This window comes from Pteropus medius, unplaced genomic scaffold (genome assembly GCF_902729225.1).
Source record: "Pteropus medius unplaced genomic scaffold, Ma_sr-lr_union100, whole genome shotgun sequence".
Taxonomy (NCBI): domain Eukaryota; kingdom Metazoa; phylum Chordata; class Mammalia; order Chiroptera; family Pteropodidae; genus Pteropus; species Pteropus medius.
Window position 1 is genome coordinate 4,037,278 of NW_024342475.1, and position 25,976 is coordinate 4,063,253.

Here is a 25,976-nt window from a genome sequence, read left to right on the forward strand (position 1 = left end):
CTGGTGGTTACGTGGTAGCTGAACATAGAAGGGAAGAGTGGTGAGCCATCAGCCGATTACATTCTTTTTCCAAACTGGGATATTTCGCCATGGATTCAGCAAGTATTTATTAAATCCTACGCAGTCCAAACTTTATGGTAAGATTTAGCTGAAAGTTTTTAGAAATGTATATCTAAAAAAAGATCCCTTAAATGCTTGCATTCTGGAATGGTGATAAGACACAATAAATGACAGGAATTTATGGTACAAAGTGATGCGTGCAAGAAGAAAAAGCACAGACGACTGTACATCTATCTTGAGAATTTAGGAATGAAAAACCCCTGCAGCATTCTCATCCTACTCAGCTGAGTTAATGTAGTATGTGTGTGTGTGTTAAAGCCTTTGACACATAAAATGCCAACATGTGTGGGAGGGACTTCTGGGTATTGACTTGCTCAAAAGGTGAATGCCTTCATGGGGTCTTCAATGCAAATACTAAGGCAGCAGAAGACCAAGGTCTGGAACGAATGCGGTTTAAAATGCCCCAGGAATCCAAGGGGCAGGGCTGCAATAGCCAGGTGAGCCTTTAGGGCGTGGGCAGGAGCAGAAAACACTGGATTTTAAAGCATTAACAGAATGTGGAGAAGAGGAGGGAAAGAGAAGCAAAAAGTGTAAAGCAAGAGAGTCAGAACTGAGTGGGCTCAAGAGGGAGAAGAGGCTGGCTCCGTCCCAAGTCTGCCCTGGGAAGTGGGAGACGTTTGGAGTTTATGTGGCATCACACAAGTGGGCTCCAGCAAGCATTTTGAGTAAGGGCATGACATGAAGAAGACTATTTTAAAAATGTTATTAATCTAGCAAAAAGTGTACAGCTGGATTAGCTTCCAGGAGAGATTAGAAACAGAAAAGCAGTGAGAATTTAGACTCAGGACACCAGGGAGTGGGCTAAATTAATCCCTTTGAGCTGAGGGACAGGGAGTAAGTCAGGACCAGCTAGGTGCCCGGAGAAGAGGATGAGTTTGGTGCTGTGCATGTTGACTTCGGATAGTTACATGCCTAAAGGCTAAACTTTGTGGCAATTATTTGAACAAGAGCATTTATTAGGACAACAAAGAAAATGCCTAAGAGAGACTTAAGAATCTCTCAGTAAGGAGGCTTTCTTCCAAGAAACTCGACATTCCAATCAATGAATAAGGAGACAGAAGGTGACACACGAGTGATAGCGGATACAAACAGGCAGGTGCAGGCTTGAAGTGGGGGAGCACATGGGGCGGAGTGGGGGTGGCAGAAGTTAAAGGCTTTGCAAAGCAGAGGGAGGCTGACAGTATCAAATGCCACAGAAAGGTCAAGGAGAATGAGGCAGGAATGAGCAATGTTGTGCTTCTTTAAGAAGAAAGCTTAAAAACATCTTTTCTCTCTTAGTTACCTTAACTTGAGATGATTTTAGGGTGTATTTTGGAAAAGTGTAAGATAAGATCCAGGTTTCAGTAATGCAGAAGAAAAACAAACTATAGCTGTTTGACTGATTTAATACCAAGAGTGCTATGCAAGGCATCAAAAATGTGAAAATACATTTTAAACTCATTACTCATGCTGGCTGTAATTTATTCTGCAACTCTATAGGAAAATTCCTCTTCAGAAAGGCTATTGCATGAAGGGAATGTGCCTGTTTTTTCCCATGTGGCATGAAGGAAAAGTGCAAACGCTGAGAGGGTGGCTGGCATGGTCTTGCTACTGCTCAGGTTCTCGTATCTAACATCTAGGAGTCACGGTCAGACCGCGCTTACAGATCCACACAGGTGGTGTGCGATTAATTCGGATAGGATCGCTTAGACCCCAAATCGGCATCTAGTACATGTTAAATCAAATCTACATTGTGTTACAAGAAACAATGCCTTCTAAATCTCTGATTTTTCTAAAATCTTATATTATTGTACATGAGGAAGAAATACAAGTAAGGAATTAGAAATCACTTGTAGGTTCCCCTGCATTCTGCTATCATAAGCTTCTAAGAACTGAATTAAACCTTTTTCTTATACACGAAAGCATAACCCAAACATTTGGCATATCGCCTCAGAGAAAGACAAATTTCAAGTATAAGGATTCACATAGGCATAGCGGCTGATCCTAAAGCCAAATAAGAAGAGATTTCACATGCGAGGTTGCAGAGATAAAAGATGTCAGTAGAGGGGTGTGTCGTTAAAGGGGAGACATGTAGGCTTATGAAGGGTGCACATTGAATTTGTGTATGTTTTCGATAGCACAAGTCTACCTGACCCCAAACCAGGTGAATCAGATTTTATCATCCCTTTGCTAACAGGTGCAGAAATGTATCAAGAGAGGGCTTCAGTGTCTACGAGTAATGCAGAACCGGGAACAGAACACTAAGTTCCCAAGCGTTTACTCTTGTGACACAGCAGTATCCCACAGTTTCTATAAGAACTGATCACTTAAGAAACATAAAAGAAAAAAAAAAAAAACACCGTGGCAACTGAAAAGGATGGATTTGAGAAAACATAATTGCCCTATGTGCTGCTGACTTTAAAAGGCTAGAGCTGGCCCCCAGCATTCCTTCCTACTTTTTGATAACCCCTTATGAAATCATCATTCTTTACATCAAAATTCCTCTTGAACGTGTGTCTTAAGCATTTTTCTGTAGCAGAAAGTGCCACAAACACTTATCCTCTGGGTTAAGTGGGTAGAATAGAAATATTTCCTTGACCCCTACTCTTAGCTCCTGCCACCCACTCCCCTGCCAAGTTTAAAGAGAGGAAATGCGAACTGAAGCAGGAAATAGAGTGATATCTGCAACAGTGTATGTGCTGAGCAGAGGGAGAATGTATTGATAGCAAAGCTAAAAAATGGCTGTCAATATAAATAAAGTCTCAGGACCCAAAAATGCTATGCCAATTTTCTTTTACATTTAACTAAATACTTTCGTGCCCCTCTATTCTGTCCCTGCCATAATGGGGAAAAGATCACATTAATTCCTTTCCCTTTCCTGTACTTGGGAAGCTTTCCTTTCCTATAATTAGCTGAATATGCAACACCTAAACAACAAGCTGGCCTGGCCCGGAGACCCATTCCTCATGTATAATTTCATAGGTCATGCAGTTATTTATATTGCTGTTATTTTTACATTTCCTAAATGCCAGGTAACGCAAATCCAGGCGTCCTGGAACGCAACTCCTGCAAAGCAGCACTGTTTGTCTCAGCAGCGTATGATTTAGTCTAGTTAAATGGTCTCCCTTCACTTTCTCCAGAAAGCAAATAATATTCCTGCTTTTTTAGTGAGAGCATTTAAGTGTTTGTGACGCCACCATGGTGTCACATGGACGGTAAGTTAGTGAAGCCTATTGTCTGAAGAAACCAACACAGGGCAGCCTCCCTCACACTTCTGACAGTTCACTTGTCCTTTCTCAGGTAAACCACCAATGCCCAGCAGCAGATCTTGTCAGAACAAGAGTATTTACGCATGTATTTATTTTCAAAAGAATTGCACTGACTCTATTTTGTCTCTTGGCACATAATCTTCTGTATATAGAGCTACTAAGTGAGCCCCTCCTGGATTTTTAATAGGCAAATTGTTTTAAGAATAACGACTGCAGTTCTTAAGAAAAATACAATCTACTTTGCTTCATTTCAGGGATACTAGCTTGTGCTCTAGTTGTAACATGCCATTCTAGTGCCTTCTAGCCATCCCCTTCCTCTGCCACATAAACCTCAGCATGACTAGAAATATGGTTGAATCACTTATGTGTCATACAAGACAGTAAAGCTCTGTTAGCATTAATTTCACTGATATAGTTGCAGCAGGTCAGAACCAGTAAAATCAGCAAAAGTTAAAACAAAACAAAAAAAATCCTTGTTCCGAACTAATTACAAAACTTACTTGCCTAAAATATTTAATAACCAAAGGGCACAAGCCAGGACCCATTGGAGCTGGTGGGAGCCATATACCTTAAGCCTCTCGTGATGTCAACATTTAACTGAGAAGAAAAAGGGTGGACCTGGGGCCAGGATGCCTAAGGTGGTGGGGTAGTCCTGTGAACCTTGCAGAACTCAGGACAACAGTCATTTCCAACTGGTACAAAGATATTTTAATAATTCAATAATAGTATGGTGATAACCTTGCACATCTGACTAGCAGCCAGCAGCTCTGAGGCCTTACATAATAAATTAAAAATATCTTTGAAGACTTAAATTCTTGTCAAAATTTTCCTCAAGCCACTTGGACTATTTCTTTGATAGCTCCTTTGTGTCCTTTATTGTAGGTAGGTAGGTTGTCATTATTAATTCCTATGCCTCTAAATCATATGTGCATGTGACTTAATTCCCCTTGAGCCATCCAAGTGACATATCACAGAATAGATGTCAGATACTCAGAAAGGATGAGCAACTGGGACACTGTAGGGCAAGGCTAAACTTGTATCTCAAATCGTTTCCCATTTCACCCCATATGGCAGGAATAAACCACCAAACGGCCAGACAAGTGGTGGGGTTCCCCTTCGCACATGCCTGATAATTATTTCTCATTAACCATTTTTAATGTATATATAAGTACATGTGAGAAAATATAGAAAAATTTCCATATACCCTGGTGTAGTTATTCCAAAACACAACTTGATTATGCCATCATGCCCTTGCATTAATAATAGCGCAAGACGGGGCATACACTGGCCTCTAGCATGGGGCAGGGGTCCTCCTGGCCTCATACTGTCTCTCTTGCTGTTTTAGTCTCATTCCCCCCACCATCCTTCCATGTAAATCTTCCCTTCCAGACCAGTGTTTCAATGAATGTATTTATGGGTTGGGAAATCGATTTAGTGGGTCACGACAATCTTTTAAAAAGTAAAGAGAGTAGAATGAACTAAATAAAAATGCAGCCTTTCACAAGCATTAAGGGTAAGAGTAGTGTTTCGTGAAACCCAAATATCTTCGCATAAAAAGTATTTCTCACTGCCTACATACACTGTATTTCTCATGTTTCCCTGTTGTAAGCTGCTTATGACCAAACCCCACATTTTCTTTTTAAAATCCATAAGACTTAGTACAACGCCAGGCACAAAATAGATCCTCAATGCATTTTTCATATACACGAGTAAATAAATAAAGCTTGCCTTCTTATTTAATGATTTTTCCAAACCTCTTTGAAACCTTGAGGCAAATAGAAAAGAGCAATACAAAATATTATTGCTAGTTTAACCCTTTTGCCTGAAGTTAACCTCTGAGTTTTTAAGCCCTGAAAACAAAAAACAAAAATAAAACAAACAAAAATTCATGCATGTCTTGGGGCCAAGTCACAGAATAATTTTATTATCTGTAAAATGGAGCATTTTTTTTTTCCTCTGAAATCATTATAGAGAGTTTCTAGGATGCATTCAATCCTCAAAGCAATGGAAACGCTCTCTGATGGCAGCTGGACCACATCACTGGGCTTCCTAATGATCACCAGATTAAAAAGACATTTTTATGATCCCTCATCACTATACATAAAGCCCAGTGCCTCCGTCCTGTGTCACTATCCCAGCCTCTATAAATTAGACATGATTTCAAGTCTGAGTAAGTGAATGGAGTAGACCCCCCACTTAGCTGCAACTACACCAGTGAAATTAATGGTAACAATTAGAATTTTACTGTCTTGTATGACACGTGATTCATCTCAATCTCTAGTTGTGCTCAGGTTTATGTGGCGGAGATAGGGGATGGCTAGAAGGCACTAGAATGGCATGGCACAAGCTGGCGTCCTTGAAATGGAGCAAAATAGATTGTATTTTTCTTAAGGGTTGTAAAAGTTATTCTTAAAGCAATTTATCTATTAAAAATCCAAGAGAGACTCTCTTATTACCAATGTATAAAGGTAGTTAAGTGCCAAGAGACCAAATAGAGTTAATTCTCTACAAAAATAATAATAAAAAAAATACTCTTTTGCTCTGTAGGATCTGCTGCTGGGCCCTGGTTCTTTATGTAAGAAAGAATGAGTGAACTGGTGGAAGTATTACTAGTTTAAATTACTTTAAACTAATAATTTGTTCACCTCCATGTCCCCTCCATCATTCTGTTAAAGCCAGTCTGGCCCCATCCAGTCGGACATCTCACCTTAGAATTGGAATTGAGCAAGTATAACTCCAAGAAATGAATGTGACTTTAGGAAGTAATTTAAAGGCTGGAAGCAGTGATTTACTTTTTTGTAAACTGGAAATACCTGCATAGTGATAGTTTTCACTCACTGCTTTGCTCAAGTCTTCTCTCTCTCACTTCTTCCTGAATTATCCATCTCCACATCAAAGGAGAATAATAAAACCAAAATCCAAAACACTGATATTTGCCTGGAAAATACCCTGATTTTCCCATTGTGTACAGACCAGTTCTTTTGTTCTTTAGAATGGGTATTTCTTTTGGAAGAGAATGTTTGATTATGAGCCAGGGTTTTGAGTGTGAAGAAGCTCTTTTGTAGGTTTTTCAGGGACTTGGGTAATGCATAAATTCTCAGGTATCACGGTACAGTGACTGTTCCATTGTACATCTGTGTAATCACGGGCCTAGTTCATGCCTGCCATTGTTTGGGCCCTGCATATTTTAGGACCCAGTCATGTGTGTGGGAACAAATCGAACAAGATTATTGTTTATTGTCTTATTACAATTAACATGTACTATTAAGTTGCAACTGGCCAGTGATTAAAAAGGTACAGTGTCTAAGTATGAACACTGCATATTTCAAGGGGAAACCAGAAAAGAAAGAAGTGAAAACCAGAGTAGAAAAAGACCTGAGAAGCTTGGTGGCTGTTGTTGACTCATGGAATGGAGTATTGGGCAAAATGATAATGAATATAGCTAGCTTTAAGGTGGTGTGAAATTTCCTAGGCTAATCTGAGGATTAATCATAAAAATTATTCAAGGCGGCATAAAGGACCTAAACACTGGTAGGTAATTAAGAAATAAGTTTTTCTTTTTCAATATTCTTAAGGAGAGAGAGAACATGGCACCAATCCAGCCCATCTTTAGGAAAACATTCCACACACCATGTCGCTTCTAAGCATTTCTTCACAAAAGGAAGAAAACCCCAGGATATTGTATTATGTGGCAATAATGAGATGCAGATAGTCAGGAAGGTCTTTATTAACTTGCTTAAGGAGAGCTGCTGAGTGGCTTAGAGGATAAAGCACTGGGTTTCTCTTTGGAGCCCCCAGTGGGAGTTTAATTCACAATCCAGTATAGAAACCCACAATACACAATAGCTGCTGGCTTTAACGGGTTGATAGTAGGAAAAATATTTATTGGTTATGAAAGATAATCCATTTCTGAAAAGACTGTCTTTTTTTCTTTTTTATCAGAATTCCAGGTACAATAGATTCTTCTCCCGCTTATAGTGCATTATAGAACATCCCAGTTGTGATGGCTTCTTTGCAGCATTTGGCTCACCTCAAAAATGATGAACTATTTATGCAAGATAGATATCTCTAGTATGACTGGCATGCTAGAGGCTGCAGATTCACAGCCAACACGTTAAGGTAATTTCCCAAGATAATTCATAGTATTTGAAGGGGAACTTTTTGATTAGGTTGATCTAAATATTTAATTGTCATAATTCTCTGCGTGATTTTGCTCATGGGTTTCAAAGAACAATGAAGCAGCATGCCCTAGTGGAAGTACCATGGTCATGAGACCTATGAGTTTAATATTCTCCCAACAAATACTTGAGGAGCCCTGAGTACAGACTTGACACTAGTTTTTTATTCAGCCATGTTTCCAACTTTGCTATTATCTACATCTGTTTCTATATTCATATAATTTAGAAAATTATTATTATTATTTTAAGTTGCTGTAGACACAGGAGATGAGAGCTTTTTTGAGTGTGTGTCTTTCTCCTGCCCCGATTACGGTGGCTGTGAGAAATCACTGCTGACCATCTGTGCAGTTCTCAGCATGGTCCCTGATACTAGGTGATGGATCACCACACCTTTTACTTTCTGGCTGGTCCTGAGTAGGTTTCTGATGCCCCACTGATACCACTGAAGCTCACATCCTACAGAGCTAAATGCTTCCTCAAGGAAAGACAAGAACTTTGCAACTGAATACAACTTTAGTGTGTGTTTATCGGTAATTAGTAACTCAGTTTCCAAGCAAAATCGTATAGAGGACAGAAAAAAAAAATAGTTTTGAATGTGAGGAATTATCCTCGCCCAGCTTGTGTGCTGTGGGTCCCTGGCAGTAAGATGGACACTTTGTGGGACATGTGAGTAGAAGAGTTTTGTAGAGAAGTGAGGACAAGAAGAGGAGTCGAAGGACAGGCACAAAAGGAATATCCTCTTAGCTTAAAGACTACACATGGATGTCCCTCGGGAACATTTAAACAGGGGAAAACAGTTTTACCTCATATATTTCCCTGATAACGTATTTATGTTTAACTTCAGAAGGGAGCTGCCTTTTGAGAAAGAGACTTGGTATCATTTGAAAATTTTAATTCTGCTTGGAGACTGAGAATGGCATAATAGCAAGAATCCAGGTTTTGGGAGAAAAGAGACATGTTTGATTCCTGACTCTGGGACCCATTAGTTTCTGTGATTATGGGAAAATCACTTAATCCCTCAAAGTCTCAGATTGCTCATTAGCAAATGGAGATGCTAACACCTGCTTCACTCGCCTCACAGAGGCAAGGATCCAGGGAGAAAAGAGATGTCGACATGCTTGGCCAACGGAAAGGAGCCACTTAACAAATATTAGCTATTAATATTATGAATAGAATACCATTAACAAATGTTCCATCGCATTTCTGAGTATTTCTAATTATACAAGGTCATATGCACATACCTAGAATTGCCATTATTGTTTTAGTTCGTTTTCTTCCTCTGGCTCTTTGCACTCTTTATAGGAGTTAATGCTGAATTTCCACGTGACAAAGCAAAAGAAATGGAACTAACTCAGGGCCTTGTCATAGAGCTTTCAGGTAGAAAGCTTACCTTGCTCTGATTCCATGCCAAGCAAGTAGTACCTTCTCTTCTCTCTCATCTCCCTCAACATTCACAACTGTATTCTAAAAGGACCAAGTACCCTGAACTTTCATTTCTCACCATACTTTGATTCTTCTGGCTGCCACGTCTATTCTACTTCTGACTCTGGAGAACTCCATCCATTACTATTGTCATCCATTACTCTTCCTGTTCACAGATCAGTTCAGTGTGAGGCTCTCCTAGACTCTTTCAGGCAGTAATTCACTCATTTTTTTGGCCAGTGAGCATACCCTGGGTGCACGTCTGCTGGGGTTCATGGGCCACTTGGAGCTCAGGCCTGGACCCACTAGTTGTTTATGACCCCTGGGCTAAAACCTAAAACCTCTCTCCTCCACTAGAATTTCACTCATTGAAATTGGATGGATATGTCTGTCTCCTATACTGTCTGTGAAAGGGCCAAATTTCTTTCCTTTTTTCTTAGACTCCCAGTAGCAAGTTTTGTATTTACATTAAGCAAATACTTATTGGATGACTATAGGGAATTAGCTCTACAAGTTAATGCAAGTCTGGTTTACAGGCCCCTGGTTGTACAATTTCCCTGTATGAATTCTTAGGCATTTATAGAAAGTGCTGTAAATTACAAGAAAATGCCACATTCAAAACATCCAAAAACATTCAAAATCAAAAGTCATTTTAAAATGTTCGATTAATATAGAAGACAAAGAGATTTGTGCTCTTAACATAGGTAAATTTGGCTACTGATCAATGTATAAAATTGAAAGCTTATTTCCAAGTTGTGATGAACCAAAGACTATTTCTATTGGACATCTGGGAAATTATAACCACTGCAATATGTAGCTGCAAGTCCTAAACACAGATACTCTATTACTACAGAGGGATGGAGAACTTGGTGAAAATAATCCTTTTCTCACAGAGAGAGATATTCTCCTTTGTCAAAGCTCAGGTTCATTGACACTGCCAGGGAAGAAATTTTACACAGCTCATCCTTGTCCAATATACACTGAGTGATTAATGGAGAACTTGCATCTCTGGAGATGTTAAGCTCGTCTTCCCAAAGGACTCACTCATTTGGAAAATGAGGGAAATTTGGTGTTGATTCAAAATGGTTCCAGAATGCAGAGGAATGCCTTACTTTCACAGGAGGGAGACTTTACACGAGGCAGGAATGCAGACAGCAACACATCAGTAAACTACGTGCTTGTTCTGTCCACGCCCTTTATAATTTTCATGAAGCCTCAGGCCACCACCACCCCGCAAATAAATCACCACGGAGAGAAAGCTTTCAGAGAGTGAGAAAGATTAACAGCTCTGCACAGGATAAAGTGCTAAAAGAACCTGTGTAAAGGCAAGAAGCCTATGGGATGTCAAGCTCTGCATCCCATTATGGGATGGCGAGATTTGCATAAGGCAGACAAATTTTATTCTGCAATCTCATGAGAATGCATCAGAAATTAAATGAAAATAGAGTGCAAACTTCTGCTTAAACACAAGCAGCAGAGAAAAGCAATTTACAAACACTGTCTTTGAACAAGTCACAAATTACTGCTAGTCATTCCATGATATTTCAGGGATTCTTAAGCATTCTTGTTACTAAATAATGTATACGTAACTTTACTTAATTTGTCACAGAAGCATCTCAACCTCATAAAATGTTGATTAAAGTAAGATGCAATTGTATGTTTTTGGGAACCTTGATCTTTCATACTTAGTTCTGTTTGGATGTAATATTTAGAACTCCACAACTTATTTTGTGTGTTTTTTTTTTTTTTTGTAATAGAAGAAGTTGGTCTGCACCAGCTGCCCACGTCTGGGGCTGTCTCCAAGCCTACGAAGAACATCTTGCAAGCCAGTGTTGTTTTGGGGGAAAGCTAACCCCTGAGAATTATTTTGTTTATATCATGAAAAATGATGCCATGGCTTCCAAAGGCAGGCTTCTGTCATGAGCAGCGGTCTCATGTCTGTGAAAGCTAAAATGGATTGACTGGCCTGTACTAATTAAAGTGACTTAATAATAAATCTTTGATTTTTATCTAAAGGACTTCTATAATAAAATATTTATAAGTATTTGTTAGTAAAGTGATTTAACATTGGGATGTACTTCAAAATAATCTAATGGTGGAGGAGGACATTGGGAGGGAGAAGAGATGAAACAGGATTAGCCATGGAGAAAGTTCATTAATCTATTCTCTCTACCTTTGCATATGTTTGAAATTTTTCATACAGCCAGCTTTAAAAAGAATTCCTTTCTAAACAAATGGCCCTACGGAATAAAAATATCATATTGTAAAAATTTGTTTATATAATACTCTGACTTAAAATCTCAAAACATTCTTATTCAAAATGTTTATGCAATAAATAAAACATAAATAAAATAAAACATTCAAAATTAACAGTAATTTCCATTTGGCTTAAGTGATCCTTTAGTAAAAATTCCAGTAGGTTAAATCTATTAAATATATTTATATGTCAAACTGTTTTAGTTAGGTTTTTCATTTAATAACCACCTACTAACTGAAGATAAATATTGTACATTATTTTTGTTGACATCATTTTTAAATATTTATATCTTATAAATTAAGGATGCATAGTATTAGAAATTAATGAAACAATTAAAAATTATCCTGCAAATCAGAGTTTTCCTTAATTCACTTTTGCTATCCTCCATTTTCTTCTTCAGATTTCTGAGGTGTACAGCATTTTTGTCAATGTCCTATCATCTTGATATTTTCAATGAGTATAACATGCTCGGTTTATCTCATGCTCTAGATAAACTCAACCAGACGCTGCGACGTCATTTAGAGCAATGGAGCACCCTAGTGGCCTAAACAAGCCAATGAATCTCCCTCTTCAGTTGAATCAGGTCTCATACTTTTGGAAACGAGGCAACTAGAAATAATTAGCATAATAATATTATCCACATTATAGATCTAGAACATTTTGTGAATGAATGGGATAACTGTATCTGGAAGGGCACAGACAACTAAACATTTAGTCTTTCTTAATTTTACGGGTAAAGTTGCCCTCTTATGGTATTAAAACAATTAGGTGCACACACACTCATAAGCTGTAAAATACACATTGGACATTTTTAAATTTCTAGAACAATTTTTCTTCATTCAAACTGTATGACTCCTACTCACTGTACCTCAGGTGAGCAAATATAAATTTCCAAAACCTTATCCTTTTTTTCTTTTCCCTGCAGCCCAGTCCTAGGCACCATTGTGCAGATAGCTAAGAGAACAGCCACTGGTGACAGAATAACTGTTCAATTTATTTTCTGTCTTTCATGAACAGGGTGACTTTGAGAAAGTTGATTAATCTCTCTGTGACTTAGTTTTCCCATCTGTAAAATGGAAATAATAGTAACAGATATCTTTAGTCTTGTGAGAATTAAACAAAACAGGTTATTAAAACTATGCTTGGAGCATAGTAAGCACTACAGTTCCTTGCTGCAAATATTATTCTTCTCAATAAGTAGTTATATTTATCATCTGCACAATCATATTTTGTCTATATGTGCATCCTGGACTCTTAGAATTTGTGTGACTTTGTATGCTCAAGTTAAATATCTAAGAGTCTATAGAAAATGAACTGTTTTAAGGAACATGGTATTTATGAAATCTTACATCTAAGTCTATGAAGTACTAATGGAACAGAATTATACACCAAAGAACCTCATTTCCTATACACAACTCACCATACTTCATATTTTCATTCGAAATATCTATAGCAGAGTATTAATGATCAGTTTAATCTTCTCAAGGTCATTTTCCAAAGACGTGAGGGGAATATTTTGAACCCCTCTTGCAAATTTGCAGAACCATTTCCTCATAGCGCAACTATACAAGAAATGAGCTGTAATTAATTTAGGTGCCTTGAGGGTGAATTAGCCACCCATTGGATTATTTGGTAAGAAAGCTATTTCAGGTGAAAATAAGAATATCTTTAAATATAAAATAGGTAAAGCAGAAGATTTAAAACCTTAAAGGGAAGAAGTCCCAAGACTACAATAAGTCATTAATAACAGTCATTCAACTCATTCAGAAGAAAATGGATTACTGACTTCAGGATCAAATTGTGTAAACCTTAATAATCATATAAGCAACTCTGGTAATTAGCTCCAGCATTAAGACTTTTTCCTACCACATCTTATCTTTAGCCCCCTTAACATTCTAAAAAAATAACCTGTAAACTTATTTCCCACATCATAGACCATCAAGAATCACACAGTTCTCAACTGTATAGTTGGAAATCCTGTCATCTGGTGTGTGAGGATGACTCAGTCTCATATTGCTAAGTTTTCTGTTATTATAGCTACTGCGCTGGGACAGGAGTTGCCAATTCATACATTTCTGAGAAAATCATAAGTGGCTCAAACCGATCTTTTCAAATTAAAACGTGTTTTGTAAAAACCCACAGTAGAAAAATAGATATTTTATAATTTTAGAGTTGAACTAACAATGTTATACTCAAGGTTTTGATGTGTGTTCTCAAATCCTGGTTAGTGTCACCATAGGGAAATATAATTAGCAGATTCATACACCATGCCCGGAGGCCTCACTATAATTCACACTATGCTCTGAGTCCTAGACTTAGGAGTTTCCAAATGATGAGGCCTGTCTAGAAATTCATTTAACTTCACTTTCTTGAATAGAGCCAAGAAGAATTCACCCAATTCCCATCTATAGTAAAATGAGGTTTCTGAGGTTTTAATAAACTTTTAGTTCTAAAAGCTAACGTTAATTTTGTTCATTTAATGCTTTTCTCTTAGATTCTATTTTGTTCCTTGGAATGAAACATACGACTTGTGAAATTCAAACATTCTACTACTTACAGGGACAATTTCATTTATTAATAGCCTATAATTAAGAAGAAATTGTTAGCTAAACAAACAATCAGCTTATTTGTCTGAAGAACAAATAGGGAGTAGGTTATTCATCCATTTGCTAAGCATTCTTAACTTTGACCTACTTTCACTTATCAGATTGCTTTCTTGATTTTCCAGTTTTTGTACCTAAAGTAATTTTCCTAATCAAATGGTGAAAGCTAACTTATTTATGTATTTTCTTTAGAAGAAAGAGCAAGTTAATATGCACATAAAATGTTTTATTATATGTCAAAATTTTATTTCCAGTCCTATGACCTGACCATAAGGAAGGTATTTCACCTTTTCACCTTGAAGTTTTCCATCTCTGTAAAGTGATATGTCAATAGTTGCTGTCTACCTCAGGTTAATAGCATCATAACTGAAAGGAACTGTTAAAATTTACTTAAAGATACGATGCTTTATATTAATGCAATTCTTCCTCAAAATGCAGAACATTGGGAAATATTTTGGATGTATAAAAGACTTAAAATGATTTTTTTAATCATTTAATAATCAAAATAAATACTTTTTTTTTTTTTTTTTTTAACAACAGGCAACAACAGCTTCTGGCTGCAACAGCCTGGTGCTGAGCTCACTTGAATGGACTGTCAGCTGCAAACCATGCCTTAGGCTAAGGTGCTCAATGAGAAGACACAGAAAGAACTTAGTTAAATGTTGCTTTCAGTAGTATAGAACGGAAGTCATTCATTCAAAACAATATAAAATTCATTCAAAAAAATTATAGGTAAGGAAGTAACTGAATAGATAATCATCCCAGAAGTCAAGAGCGGAAACGAAATGGACAAAACAGGATGGACAGGAGTTAATGGTGAACTGTAAATAAAATAGGAATCAACAATATAATGTTACAAAACTACCATTTCCATATCCCAAGGAAGTATTATTAGGGAAAAAAAGAGCCAGTAGTTAAATTTGACCTTTAATCTAATAATTATCAATTCAAGAATTTATTGAATTCAGTTTTAGTACTATGTATTTTTATATGATGAGCTTTCATCTGCAAAATGTAAGTTATTCATTCTTACCTACTTGTCCATATTGGTTATATAAGATTTTCTCTGAATGACTACAATCATCTCAAACATTATTTAAATTACATATATATGTACATATGTATAAGTGTATATCTCCCTCCCTCCATCTATCCCAATGCCCAAAAGGGAGATATGCTTTTATTTTGCTTACCTTCAGGTTCCCTGATTTTTCTTCCCGCTGCAGACTTCCGAAGGACGCTCCTTCCAGAGTTAAAGAGGCTAGTTAGCTCATCCAGAGGGCTGCTGAGAGGTCTGGAGTTAGGGGGGCTATAGAGGACTGGAGAGGAAGAGTTAGAGTTGGCCTTCCTATGGTCAACTCTAGCTGTGGCCTTCCCGGGGGAATAAGGAATCTTGGAGAAGGAGCTGCCTGGACCCGCAGCTGGAGCTGAGTTTGGCTTTTGCTGCACTTTGGACACATCTGAGTTTGTGGCTGCTTTTCCCGTGTTCACCATGGCGGTCTCCGGTGGGAACGTGAAGTGCGGGTTCTGTCGGTGGGTAGCAGCTGGAGGTGCAGGAGCCGGTGGTGGTGTGGGAGGCGGAGAAACTTTGTGGGATCCGTTAAATACAGGTAGACCAGGGGAAGGAGGCCTGTCACCGTCCCCCTTTTGATTTTTGGAGTACTGCGGAGACAGAGGACTCGAGGCTTCGGACTGCACAGGATACTTGAGGTTGGTTTCCAGGACTGGCAGCTTTTTCACCTCCAGGGGCGTCAAAGGCGATTCATCCGGCTGTGAGGCAGTGACAGGGGTCGGGGGGAACACCAAGAGTGGGGGACGGTGAGGGAGCAGGTTGGGGAAGGGGGCTGGAATGTCGCACGCATCTTTGCAGGGCCCCGGCGTCTGGCAGCTAGCATCGCCATCCTCCAAGGTGATGGGGCTCCGACTCTCACACAGCAAAGGGGGCGACGCGGTCACCCAGGCGCCCACCCCACGACCGCCTCCATTCTCGTGGGGCACGAAGTACTTCATTTCCTCATACACAGCCTCTGCCTGGTCGGGGCTTTCTGCGCGGCCCACCATCTCGATGTAGACGGGCTCGGGCTCGGGCTCGGGCTCTGGCTCTGAGTGCGCCAGAGGTGTGGGGACTCCTGGCACCGCCCCTAGGGCGTATTGCGGGCCCGCCGCTCTCCGCCGCGTGCCGGGGGCCCTCTTGACCCCTGGTCCAGAGCCGGAGATCTCCTCGGAGGAGCCGCTCAGTTTGGTGTTGGGGCTTCGCTTTGGCTTGCGAGGAGGAATCTTTTTCATCGTGCTGTAGTCATCACTGTGCGGTCTGGGCCGAGTGAGAACTGAACGGGGGACAAAGAAATGATGGGAGGTGTTAAAGACACCCAAGGCCAAACCACGTGGTCAGGGGCTGGAAGCTGCGCCTGTGTGTTCCTACTGATAAAGAGGTCCAGGTCTGCATCCCTCCACCCCGCAGGATTCCGGCTATACCTACACTTCTAAGACTGCCAACGAGAAAGCGAGTTTTGATCTTGGAGCTGGAGGGCAACTTCTACCCACGAACGAGACGTTGGGTGGACAATAAGGTGGCCCAGGATTGTCAGCCACCTACCTGCAAAGAGAAAGTACCTGGAGATGCAGTGATGCAGCACACTTCAGATTAGCTGCTGGAACCTACTTACACTTGTTTTCTTACGGCCTGATACAGGTGTGAAATAAGTATAGGCTGAACTGGTCTGCAGAATTTCAGAGGTGAGAAAACAGAAATGTAGGGAGAGCAAGCAAATTTTGTTAGTGGCATATGGATACTTCCTGCAGGAGATGAGTAAGCTTGATTATTGAAATGGTATAAAATGAACAAAATAAAACACCTATATACATAATTTTTTTTAAAAAACGAACTTTGTTATTAAAATGATGCCCAGGGTGAGTTTTACAATTAATCGGTATATCTGAATCCTTTACAGAAACACATATTTAACAGAGAAATCAAGACGATAACTTTTGTAAGAAGTTTTTAAAATGGAAACTTCTTAAGTTGAAAAAAGGGAGAGATATTTAGAAAAACAACTGAGCATACTATTATTGGTAAGAAATAATTTTGAAAAAGGCAGAAACATTATTTAGATATGACTTTAAAATATTTATTGACATTTAAGCTAAAAAAATTCCAAAAGACTTCTTTTTCTAATATATTTTTACTATAAATTATAATAGTTTTTTTAACTAGATATACACAATTTCTCTGAAAACGGAGATGTTAATTTTATAAAATTACATGAAGTTTTACTGAAATATCAAACTTCTCAAAAATATTGAACTATTTTACTAATTAGGTATTTTACTAATCTGTAGGAATTGTTGATATAAACACATCTGATTTTGTTAAAGTCCTGAGTTGTTTAAGGCAGCCAGGTTTTTCTCTCACTATGACTTCACATATGACAGCAGTTATTTGGGGAGAAAATACTAGTTAAAATTAAGGCTCTGGAGTCAAACCGGGATTCAAACCTCAGCACAGCCATTCATTCGCACACTCATTCATTTAGTCATGCATTCAACCAGTATTTACTGAAACACATTAGTGAACACAAAGAAAATGGTCCCTATCTTCCTTTGCCCTAGTGGGTGGTATCGGACAATAAAAGCAAAAGTAAATTAAACAAATGAGTAAATTCTAAAGCATGTCAGAACATGATACATGCTATGAGGATGAGAAACAACAGGCCATAAGGGATCACAGAAGTGTGTGTACGTGTGTGTGTCTGTGTGTGTGTAAATGGCAGGAGTGCAAACTGTAATTTTAAAAGAGGTCTTGGGTAACTCTCTCCTAGCTTCAGTATAGTCGTGCATAGAATGATGGTATTGGTAATTATCTCAGAGGCATAAAATAGATATTGTATGTAAAGTGTTAGCTCAGATTCTGGCACATTGTAAACATGAAACAAATGGGAGACATCCAAATGAGAATGAAAAGAACAGAGCTAATTTTCTAATTCAATGGATATCTTTGTAAGCCAGTATTATATAGAGTTCCCAAAAGCTGCCAACTTTTAAGAGCAGAAAATACCCAAAATGCACAATTCTGTAATTAATAAGCATTATTCTAAAGGCTTTCACTGTGCTAAAACATATCAGCTCATAAGCTTCTCCTAGAAATTTAATGAACCAAACAAAATTTTAACATTAGTATTATAGAGTTGTTCTGAAGATTTGAATAATTTAAAGGATATGTGACAGATTGTATTTTCCAAAACTGGCTTCAACAATATTTTCAGTCCTGCATGCTCTTCCAGAACCTTAAAACGGGGTGGGCCTCTGTGATTGCCCCCAACTAATAAAATGCAGGGAAGGGGATGCTGCCTGCTTTTTGTGGCTGGATCATGGGCAGTGCAGCCTCTGCCTAGCTCTTGCCCTCTTGGGACACATGTCTTAGTAACCCTGATCTCTGTATGAGAAAACTGTTTACCCTGAAGCAGGCATGCTGTGGAGAACATGTGGAGAGGCCAGAGGGAGATAAGAGAATTGCAGGAGGACCCCATCTGCTTCAGTTCTCAGTTGTCTGGGTTTCTCCAGCCCACACATCAGAAAGGTAACGAACTGAGTCTTCGGATGATTCCAGCCCCAGACTCTGAATACAGCTGTGAGAGAACCTGTGTGACAATAGCTTTGCTGAGCCCAGCCAACTACTAGAACCATAAAAGAGATGAGATCATTGTTATTTTAAGCCACTAAATTTTGGAGAGCTTTGTTACATAGCAATAGACAACTAATACAGATATTGGTACCTGGAACTAGAACGCTACTATAAAAAGAAAAAAATAAAAACAACACCTTTAAAAGAATGGCAGTAACTCTGAGAAACTGGAGGAGTCCTGAAGAGAATGTTAGCAGAAGCTCGGTGATCCTCAAGAAAACTCTTGGTGAGGCTTAAAGGAAAGTGAGGAAGAAACTGGAAGCTGGAGGAAACATGACCATTCTTATGCCACTGTGGAAAGATTAGGAACACGGTCACCTGCAGTAATGTGGAGAATAAACACACACACACACACACACACACACACACACACACACACACAGCAGAAACTGGATGATCTAGCTAAAAATGTTTTCAGGTAGAGTGTAAAATCTACCTTCTGGATTCTTCTAGCTGCCTATAGTAAAACGAGAGTAAAGAGGTAAGTTAAAGAAAGAACTCTTACCTATAAAGGAGCCCGGACTTTCTGGGTTTAAAAATGAAACAGTTTCTCATTGCCAGGCTGTCCTGATGGCAAATAATTCTGAAGTTAAGAAATGACTTTCAAGTAAAGATGAAATCTGGAGCATTTTCAGGAAAGCATGATTTAAAGATGAAGCCAAGATCATGACTATGAAACCCTTTATTAAGGCCTCAGAAAGATTTAAGGTGATGCTTCACAGATCTTTTCAAAGAAGCAAAACCACAAGACTTCTAAGTATTGCTTCATAGGAATCGTGCACACAGCCCAAAGTAGAGATTATCTCAAGAGATTTGTGGATATGGCTTTTGAATAATGGAGTAGATTATACATTGATTCACAGGAAACTCACAAAGCTTTTAAAGAAACTGAGTCAGTTTGCACTGAAAGGAGCAGAGTCAATACAGAATGAAGAAGCTCTAGTGTGTCAACATTTTATGAACAGGAAACAGGCTAAGAAAACTAATAGCCCCAAATATGTCACCTCTTGTGCATTAGGGAATATAATTTAAAGGTGAGCCAAGAATCCAGAGCATCGACCTAAGAGCCATGGAAAATCATTTCCAGGCACTAGGACTAAATCCTAATCAAGGCATAGGCAACGTGTGCCCAGGTGTTGTTTAGAACTATTCTGTGCAAGTGCTTGCTGTGTGCCTCTCGACTTCCTCCCTTTTGAACAGAAGCATCCTATACCTGTCTCCTCCAGTGTATGGATGATATTGGAGAAGCTGTCTACCTCAGGAGCTTTACCTGAGCAGCCAGGATATCTGTCTGGTCTGATTTAGATGATAATATCAGATGATATCATCTGATTTAGATGATAAAAATCTGAGCTTGATTTGGTGATGAAATGAGGCCTTGGGGGCATCTGGGGGAGGGATGAGTGCATCTTTTATGAGAGAGGGATGTGAACTATTTTGTCCAGAGGGTGGACTGAGGAAATTTGCATTTTCTAAAACTTGGGCACAATGGTGTTTCCAGTCCTATCAAAAGCTGGAATCTATTTCTCCTTCCTAAACCTGAATACACCTTTGGAGCTGCCTGATGGATGAGATGTGGTGGACATGATACTGCATGACTTCCAAGGCTGGTTCATAAAAGGTCATATAGCATTTGCCTGGTGTTCTCTTTCCCGGAGCCTGTGCCTTTAATGGATTGATTCTCCATGAAAGAAGCTGCCGTGCTGCACAAACCATGCGGAGGGATCACATAGAGATAGAGATGCCCAAGCAGTCCTGGTCCTCAGACATCTGAGGCACCATATGTGCAAGTGACCAGCTTTCAGATAATTACAGCCACTACCTGCAGCTTCATGAAGGACCCTGAGTAAGAATCCCCCGGATGAGCCCAGCTGACACCCAGAACCTAAGAGACAGTAATAAAATGATTGTATTTTATTTAAATCATTAAGTTTTGGATGAGTTGTTAAGGAACAATAGATAACTGACATGACAGTCTCTCACGATTTTCTTTTAAAGTAGAGAAAAACTTTTTTTTTTTTTGAGTATTAAACTATTATGAATAAAAGTAGCATATTTTGTTAGGAGGCAGTTGACAGGCTGGCCTCTAGAATCCAATTTCCTTTAATGAGTAACATGGGACAGGTTACACCACTGCTCCCTGACTCAGTGTCCTCAATCTACAGAGGGGACATGATGATATCTTACTCCACTGAGTCATTCTAAAAATTGAAGATATTTAGCATAATACCTGGCACACAATAAACACTCAATAAGTGTCAGCAGTTATCATCATAATCTTATTACTATACAACCAGAAATTAATTATGAATGATAGAGCAGGGTTCCTTTGAGTATGGTATGGGGTTCAGCAATATCAGAGTGCCTGGGGTGCTTTATTGATAATGTAGATAGCACAGTTCCTATCATATTCCATAAGCACTAAATTATAATCTCTAAGGGTGGGAACTGAAAAGCTTCATTCTTCATTAACTAAAATTAGATCACCACAGTTACAGAATTAAAGTATAATTTGCCTTTATGACTATTTCTTTGTGTGTGTATGTGTGTGTGTGTGTGTGTGTGTGTGTGTGTGTTTCCACACAAATGCTTGCTGATAGGTTGAAAATATGGATTTAAGGGCATTGAAAATGAATTTACATTAAGAATTTTCTTAACAATATATTTTAGTCCTAAGATTTGTGGACAAAACTCTCGTGAATACTTGACAATATTAATGAGATGGGGTCAGGTAGACATTTCATGGCCACATATCATCCTTAGGGCAAACCTTGGTGTCCTAACAGTAACTTAAGGGTTAAACCTCACATTGTCAACTTGTGTTCACATAATACCTAATTCTTGTCAAGTTTCATAAACTGATTGTTATCTGAGCTGCCGTGCAGTGGTCTAGGGACTTGAGTTATTTTAAGTTTTGTTAGGAGATCAAAATTTTCTTGCACAAAATATTTTCCCATTGACTTTGTTACTAAGGCACGTCAAGTGACTTTTAAGTTACCATTTGCTCCAGGACATGAATTATTTGGCCCCTTCTCATTGAGAGCAAGATACCTACATATTTAATAGATGAGAAAAAAGGAATGAGAAGCTTGCTCAGCAAGAAAACATTTGTATCTGTGTGCATGCGTATCTATTGTATTCCAGTTTTCCCAGTGTGATTTTGCCTCGTTGCAGAGTAAACTAAGTGTGTAGCAAGGAAATAAAGGATGCCTAAATAAATACCAGCTAGCTGGCTGGTGGCCCACAGCATTTAGGAGTGAATATAGTTATCAATTTACAACCAGCTAAAAATTGGACAAAAAGGGCTTCTACTGAGTTGTGATGTATTGCAACCTTGTTATACAAATTTTTTGGTGGGAGGAGCCCATCATCTTCGCTCTCATCCCAACTTTACCCACTGAGCTGCATTCCACATGTGTAATGCTGCTTAAACATCCATCTAGACCCATCCTCAATTCCCAACAAGGGCTAGACTAGCCCTTCTGCTCTGTGTTCCACACCATCCTGCTCTCTTTGCTATTACTCTGCTTACCTATTAATTTGTTTGCCCATTTATCTCCCTCACTGGCCTCCAAGGCCCTCAGGGAGGAGCCAAGCTCATGGAACACACTAAATTAATATGTGTTGATTGCACAAATGCGTCATAAATTGTGAAACATGCAATCATGTTCTCTTGTTATGTCCCGCAACACATCCTCAGGACAGTGCTCACGTAAGACCTAATTCCTGTCAAATTTCAGATAATAGAAAAAAATATTATAAAGGGGCTTCTGCTAAAAAAATATGTTGACAAACCAAATCCAAGGAATCTCAAGGGTACATTTTGAACTTTGCCAAATTGTGCTCATTTTGATTTATTGATAGGAAGCTAATTCTACTTTAACGAAAGCAGCACAAAAAATATTTCTATAACATTTATCTGTTCAGTACATATTTGTTGAGTGTCTACTATGTGCCAAGTGTTGTCTAGAACGAAGATATAAATAAGATAGTGGAAAAGAAAAAAAACAACAACATTATTTCCAAATTAAGCCACATAGCTGAATTATTCTTATATCTGTACATATAAACTATGTTGTGTTGAGAATGAAGTTGTACAGTAATTAAAAAAAAAAGGATTCCTAAAGATGTTATTTATAAGGAATGGGCTGCTTGAATCTGAAGGGACGGTGACTGTGGAGGTCACCTCACAGAGGGTAAATCTATGGAGGCTACAGTTGCCTCAGAAAAACCTGTCATTTGCCACTTCACCATCTAGTTATCACCATGTTTGGGAGAAAGCCTGCATGTTGGGTTTAGAGAATCAACTCTCCAAATGGTCACTGGAGCTATGAGCTCCCTGGCAAAGAGAGAGTGAAGCCAGGCTCCTCTTCTTCCTTCCCTAGTCACTGTTTGCAAAGTACATTTTAAAAAACTGTACTTTCAAATAGTTGGCTCTAGTTTGTTAATAGATCGCAAACAAGTGTTAAAATTTACTGGCCCATAAAAATGTTTCAAGCTTCTCAGGCACAAAGGTAGTAAAAAAAAATGAGCACTCTACCCTACCTCTCTTTACTATCCATGTTTATTGCATAAAAATCTATAGGAAAGGCATGTGTTAATAAGAGCAGGATTGGCCACAGGGATTAAGACTTTAATGTGACCTAATTATTGTTTTCTCTTAGATTCTTGGCCTTCATTCTCTAATCAGATCTCCTTTCACTCTATAACCTCCTGAATTGATTAGCAGCTTTATTTGTAAAAGGAAATGACCTGAAATTATTTTTTAATAGGCCAAAAGGAATGGCTCAGATAATAAACTAACCTCAGTTGTAGTCCTTGTTCTTATGAAACCAGGGTTCACAGAACATATTAAATAATGGTCAAATTTTCTTCCTACCTTTTGTCACATCTTACTAGGTGAAAAAACTCAGTACAGCAGGTACTGAATAACATCACTTCGTGCAATGTTGTTTTGGTATAACATTGACGAGATGCCACCAGGACTCTATTTATTTTAATTAGCCTATGGCAAAATTGGTTTCATTATATGTCCTTTTACTTAAAGTCATGGAACCTATGGCCTCCATGAAGTGAGGACTTACCGTATGGCCTCTGTGGTGAGAATATGGCACTCGGAGAATCAGTTCTGCCTGACAGAACTTTCTGCGATGATGGGAAATTACTTACCTATGGCTGTTGCATACTTAGGATGTGACTATGATTGAGAAACTGAATTTTAAATTTGATTGAATTATAATTACTTTAAATTTGAATAGCCACAAGTTACTAGTGGTTACTGTATTGGACACCTTCAGCTCCTGTCACAATGGCATTAACGAGATCGAGCCGATACTGACAGCTGGTTTATCACAAAGACTGTACCCACCTTTGCGATTATGAATTAGAAATCCAGGGCACTGATGGCCTGAGTGACTAAGTTCTTATATTGGCCCCTGATTCCTAATGCTACAAAAACTAACCAGCACGCCTGCTTGGTTCGATCAAGCAAGTTAATTTTTTTTATTCTAAAAGGTGCATTCAGAGCACATTCCAAAATACAGGAATTCATCTGCAGCCATAGGAGATATGGTGGTGATGGTAAAGTCATCAGGATTAGGAATCATGAATTGTAAGAAAAAAATAAATAATGTAGATAATAAAAAAGGAACTGATTTATGGACTGGCCCTTTTATAAGCCTCCAAAATGTGAGTTCTTATCTGTCAGAGAGACACCTACGAGCACCTTAATGATATGTGAGCTGAATTTAGTTTCCAAGAACTTAAATTTTACATAAGAATCTTGCAAGTCTAATGAATCACATCATGTTTTATCAACAGCAATTCTTAAGAGCCTTGTGACTCCCTACAGTAGTAAGGTATTTCAGAATTTTACAACCATGGTCTTGTTTTTTTCTTCATTAAACTTTTTTCTGTTATTTTATTTTAGATACATTTTTATCTTCTATGGTTTTTGAATAACTTTTTCTAATTGACTTTTTTTTGATGCTCGTGTGAGAGAGGTCAACTTTATCAGTAGTAAGGAATTGCAGAATTTTACAACCGTGGTCTTGCTTTTTTCTTCATTAAATTTTTTTTCTGTTATTTTATTTTAGATATATTTTTATCTTCTATGGTCTTTGAATAACTTTTTTTAATTGACACTTTTTTTGATGCTCATAAGAAAGATCAACTTTATCCTCAATATTTTGTTTTTGTCTCCTTTCACAACAGTGTGCCTACTTGGCATCTGATTATTCCAAAAGCTCAACTCCGGGGCAGTTGGTCTTTTAATATGCGCACAAATGGAAAGAATTTTTAGACTTTAGGGGCTATTCTGAGGCCTTCTTATTCAAATTTATAGAGCTTATTTGCAGTGTTCAAAATTAGATGGGGCTCTATCTTATACACACTGCAACTTTCAATCTTGTTTGATATTGTTTTTGCAACTTCTGATGCTATTTTGAGTCTTTACTTTACATTTCCCCATTGCTTTAGTCTTAGCCTATTAGATACTATTCTTCCTCTTCCAATATACCAAAAAAGGTCTTTCTTCTCATTTCAATCACACCTTTTTGAAAACTGTACCACAAAACTAGTACAGTGGTCTAAAAGTAAAAATGGTGGAAATGTCATTTATTCTACTTTCTCAGGGATTGTCTTTAAGATCTGTTTAGACTATAAGCCTCTTTTAGTTTCTGTACATTGGGACAATGCCTTGTTTCTTAGGAGGTTCTGTTCTAGTTTTTTATCTATGGTCACATCTATATCCACCTGAAGACTCTCCTGTAGATGATTTTCCTAATGTCATTTTTTTACCTTCTGTTGTCCTTATTACCATGAAGCTAAAAACACACAGTTGGACTCTACTCCCGAAAGTTATAAATTTCGCCTACATCTCCATCTAAGTATTATTGTAACATGACTCATACAACAGCAACATTTTCTTTTCTTTTTTTAACTAAAAATTCTCCTTAAAACTATTCTTTCTTAAAGCAACCAACAAAAAGCATCGTTGAAGATAACTAGGACATACTCATTGCTCCAGGATCCTGGTCCATGGGCTTCCACGCCTCCACCTTGGTGTCAGCCATCTTTCCCAAAGATGAGCTTATGGCTTCCCTCTGTTTTTCTGGTTCAATTATTTACTGAAAGAATTGTGTTCCATCTTATGTTTGTATAACATTTTCTAGTGAAACCTGACCGACCATTTCATTTAAGATTTTAACTCACCTATTCTGAGTACCACCTCTTACCAAATTTATTTTTCTCTGTAGTGACATTTTCTAAGATACGTAATGTTTTGACTTGTTTATTGTGCTTGCAATCTTTCTTCCCTACTAGAATGTAAACCCCATGAGGGAAGGTAGTTTTGTTTATTTCAGTTATTATGTAACCCCCTGGTCTAGAATAGGGACTAACTTTTAGTAGGTGATAAATAAAGTCTGTAAAGTTAGCAAATGTTATGCAAAGAAGTACTTTCTCTAT

General features: G+C 38.4%; 1 protein-coding gene across 8 annotated transcripts in view; it reads right to left on the bottom strand.

Annotated features, from left to right (window-relative positions):
• Window positions 1-25,976, bottom strand: part of MYO16 (myosin XVI) — a 513,348-nt gene that overhangs the window by 47,659 nt on the left and 439,713 nt on the right. For 7 of the 8 annotated variants that reach the window (XM_039866287.1, XM_039866291.1, XM_039866286.1 and 4 more), the window contains one exon: window positions 15,022-16,155. The exons of the other annotated variant lie outside the window; for it this stretch is intronic. In XM_039866287.1, the coding sequence (XP_039722221.1) occupies window positions 15,022-16,155 (1,134 nt within the window). The remainder of the gene's footprint in view (window positions 1-15,021; window positions 16,156-25,976) is intronic. 8 annotated transcript variants of the gene reach the window in all.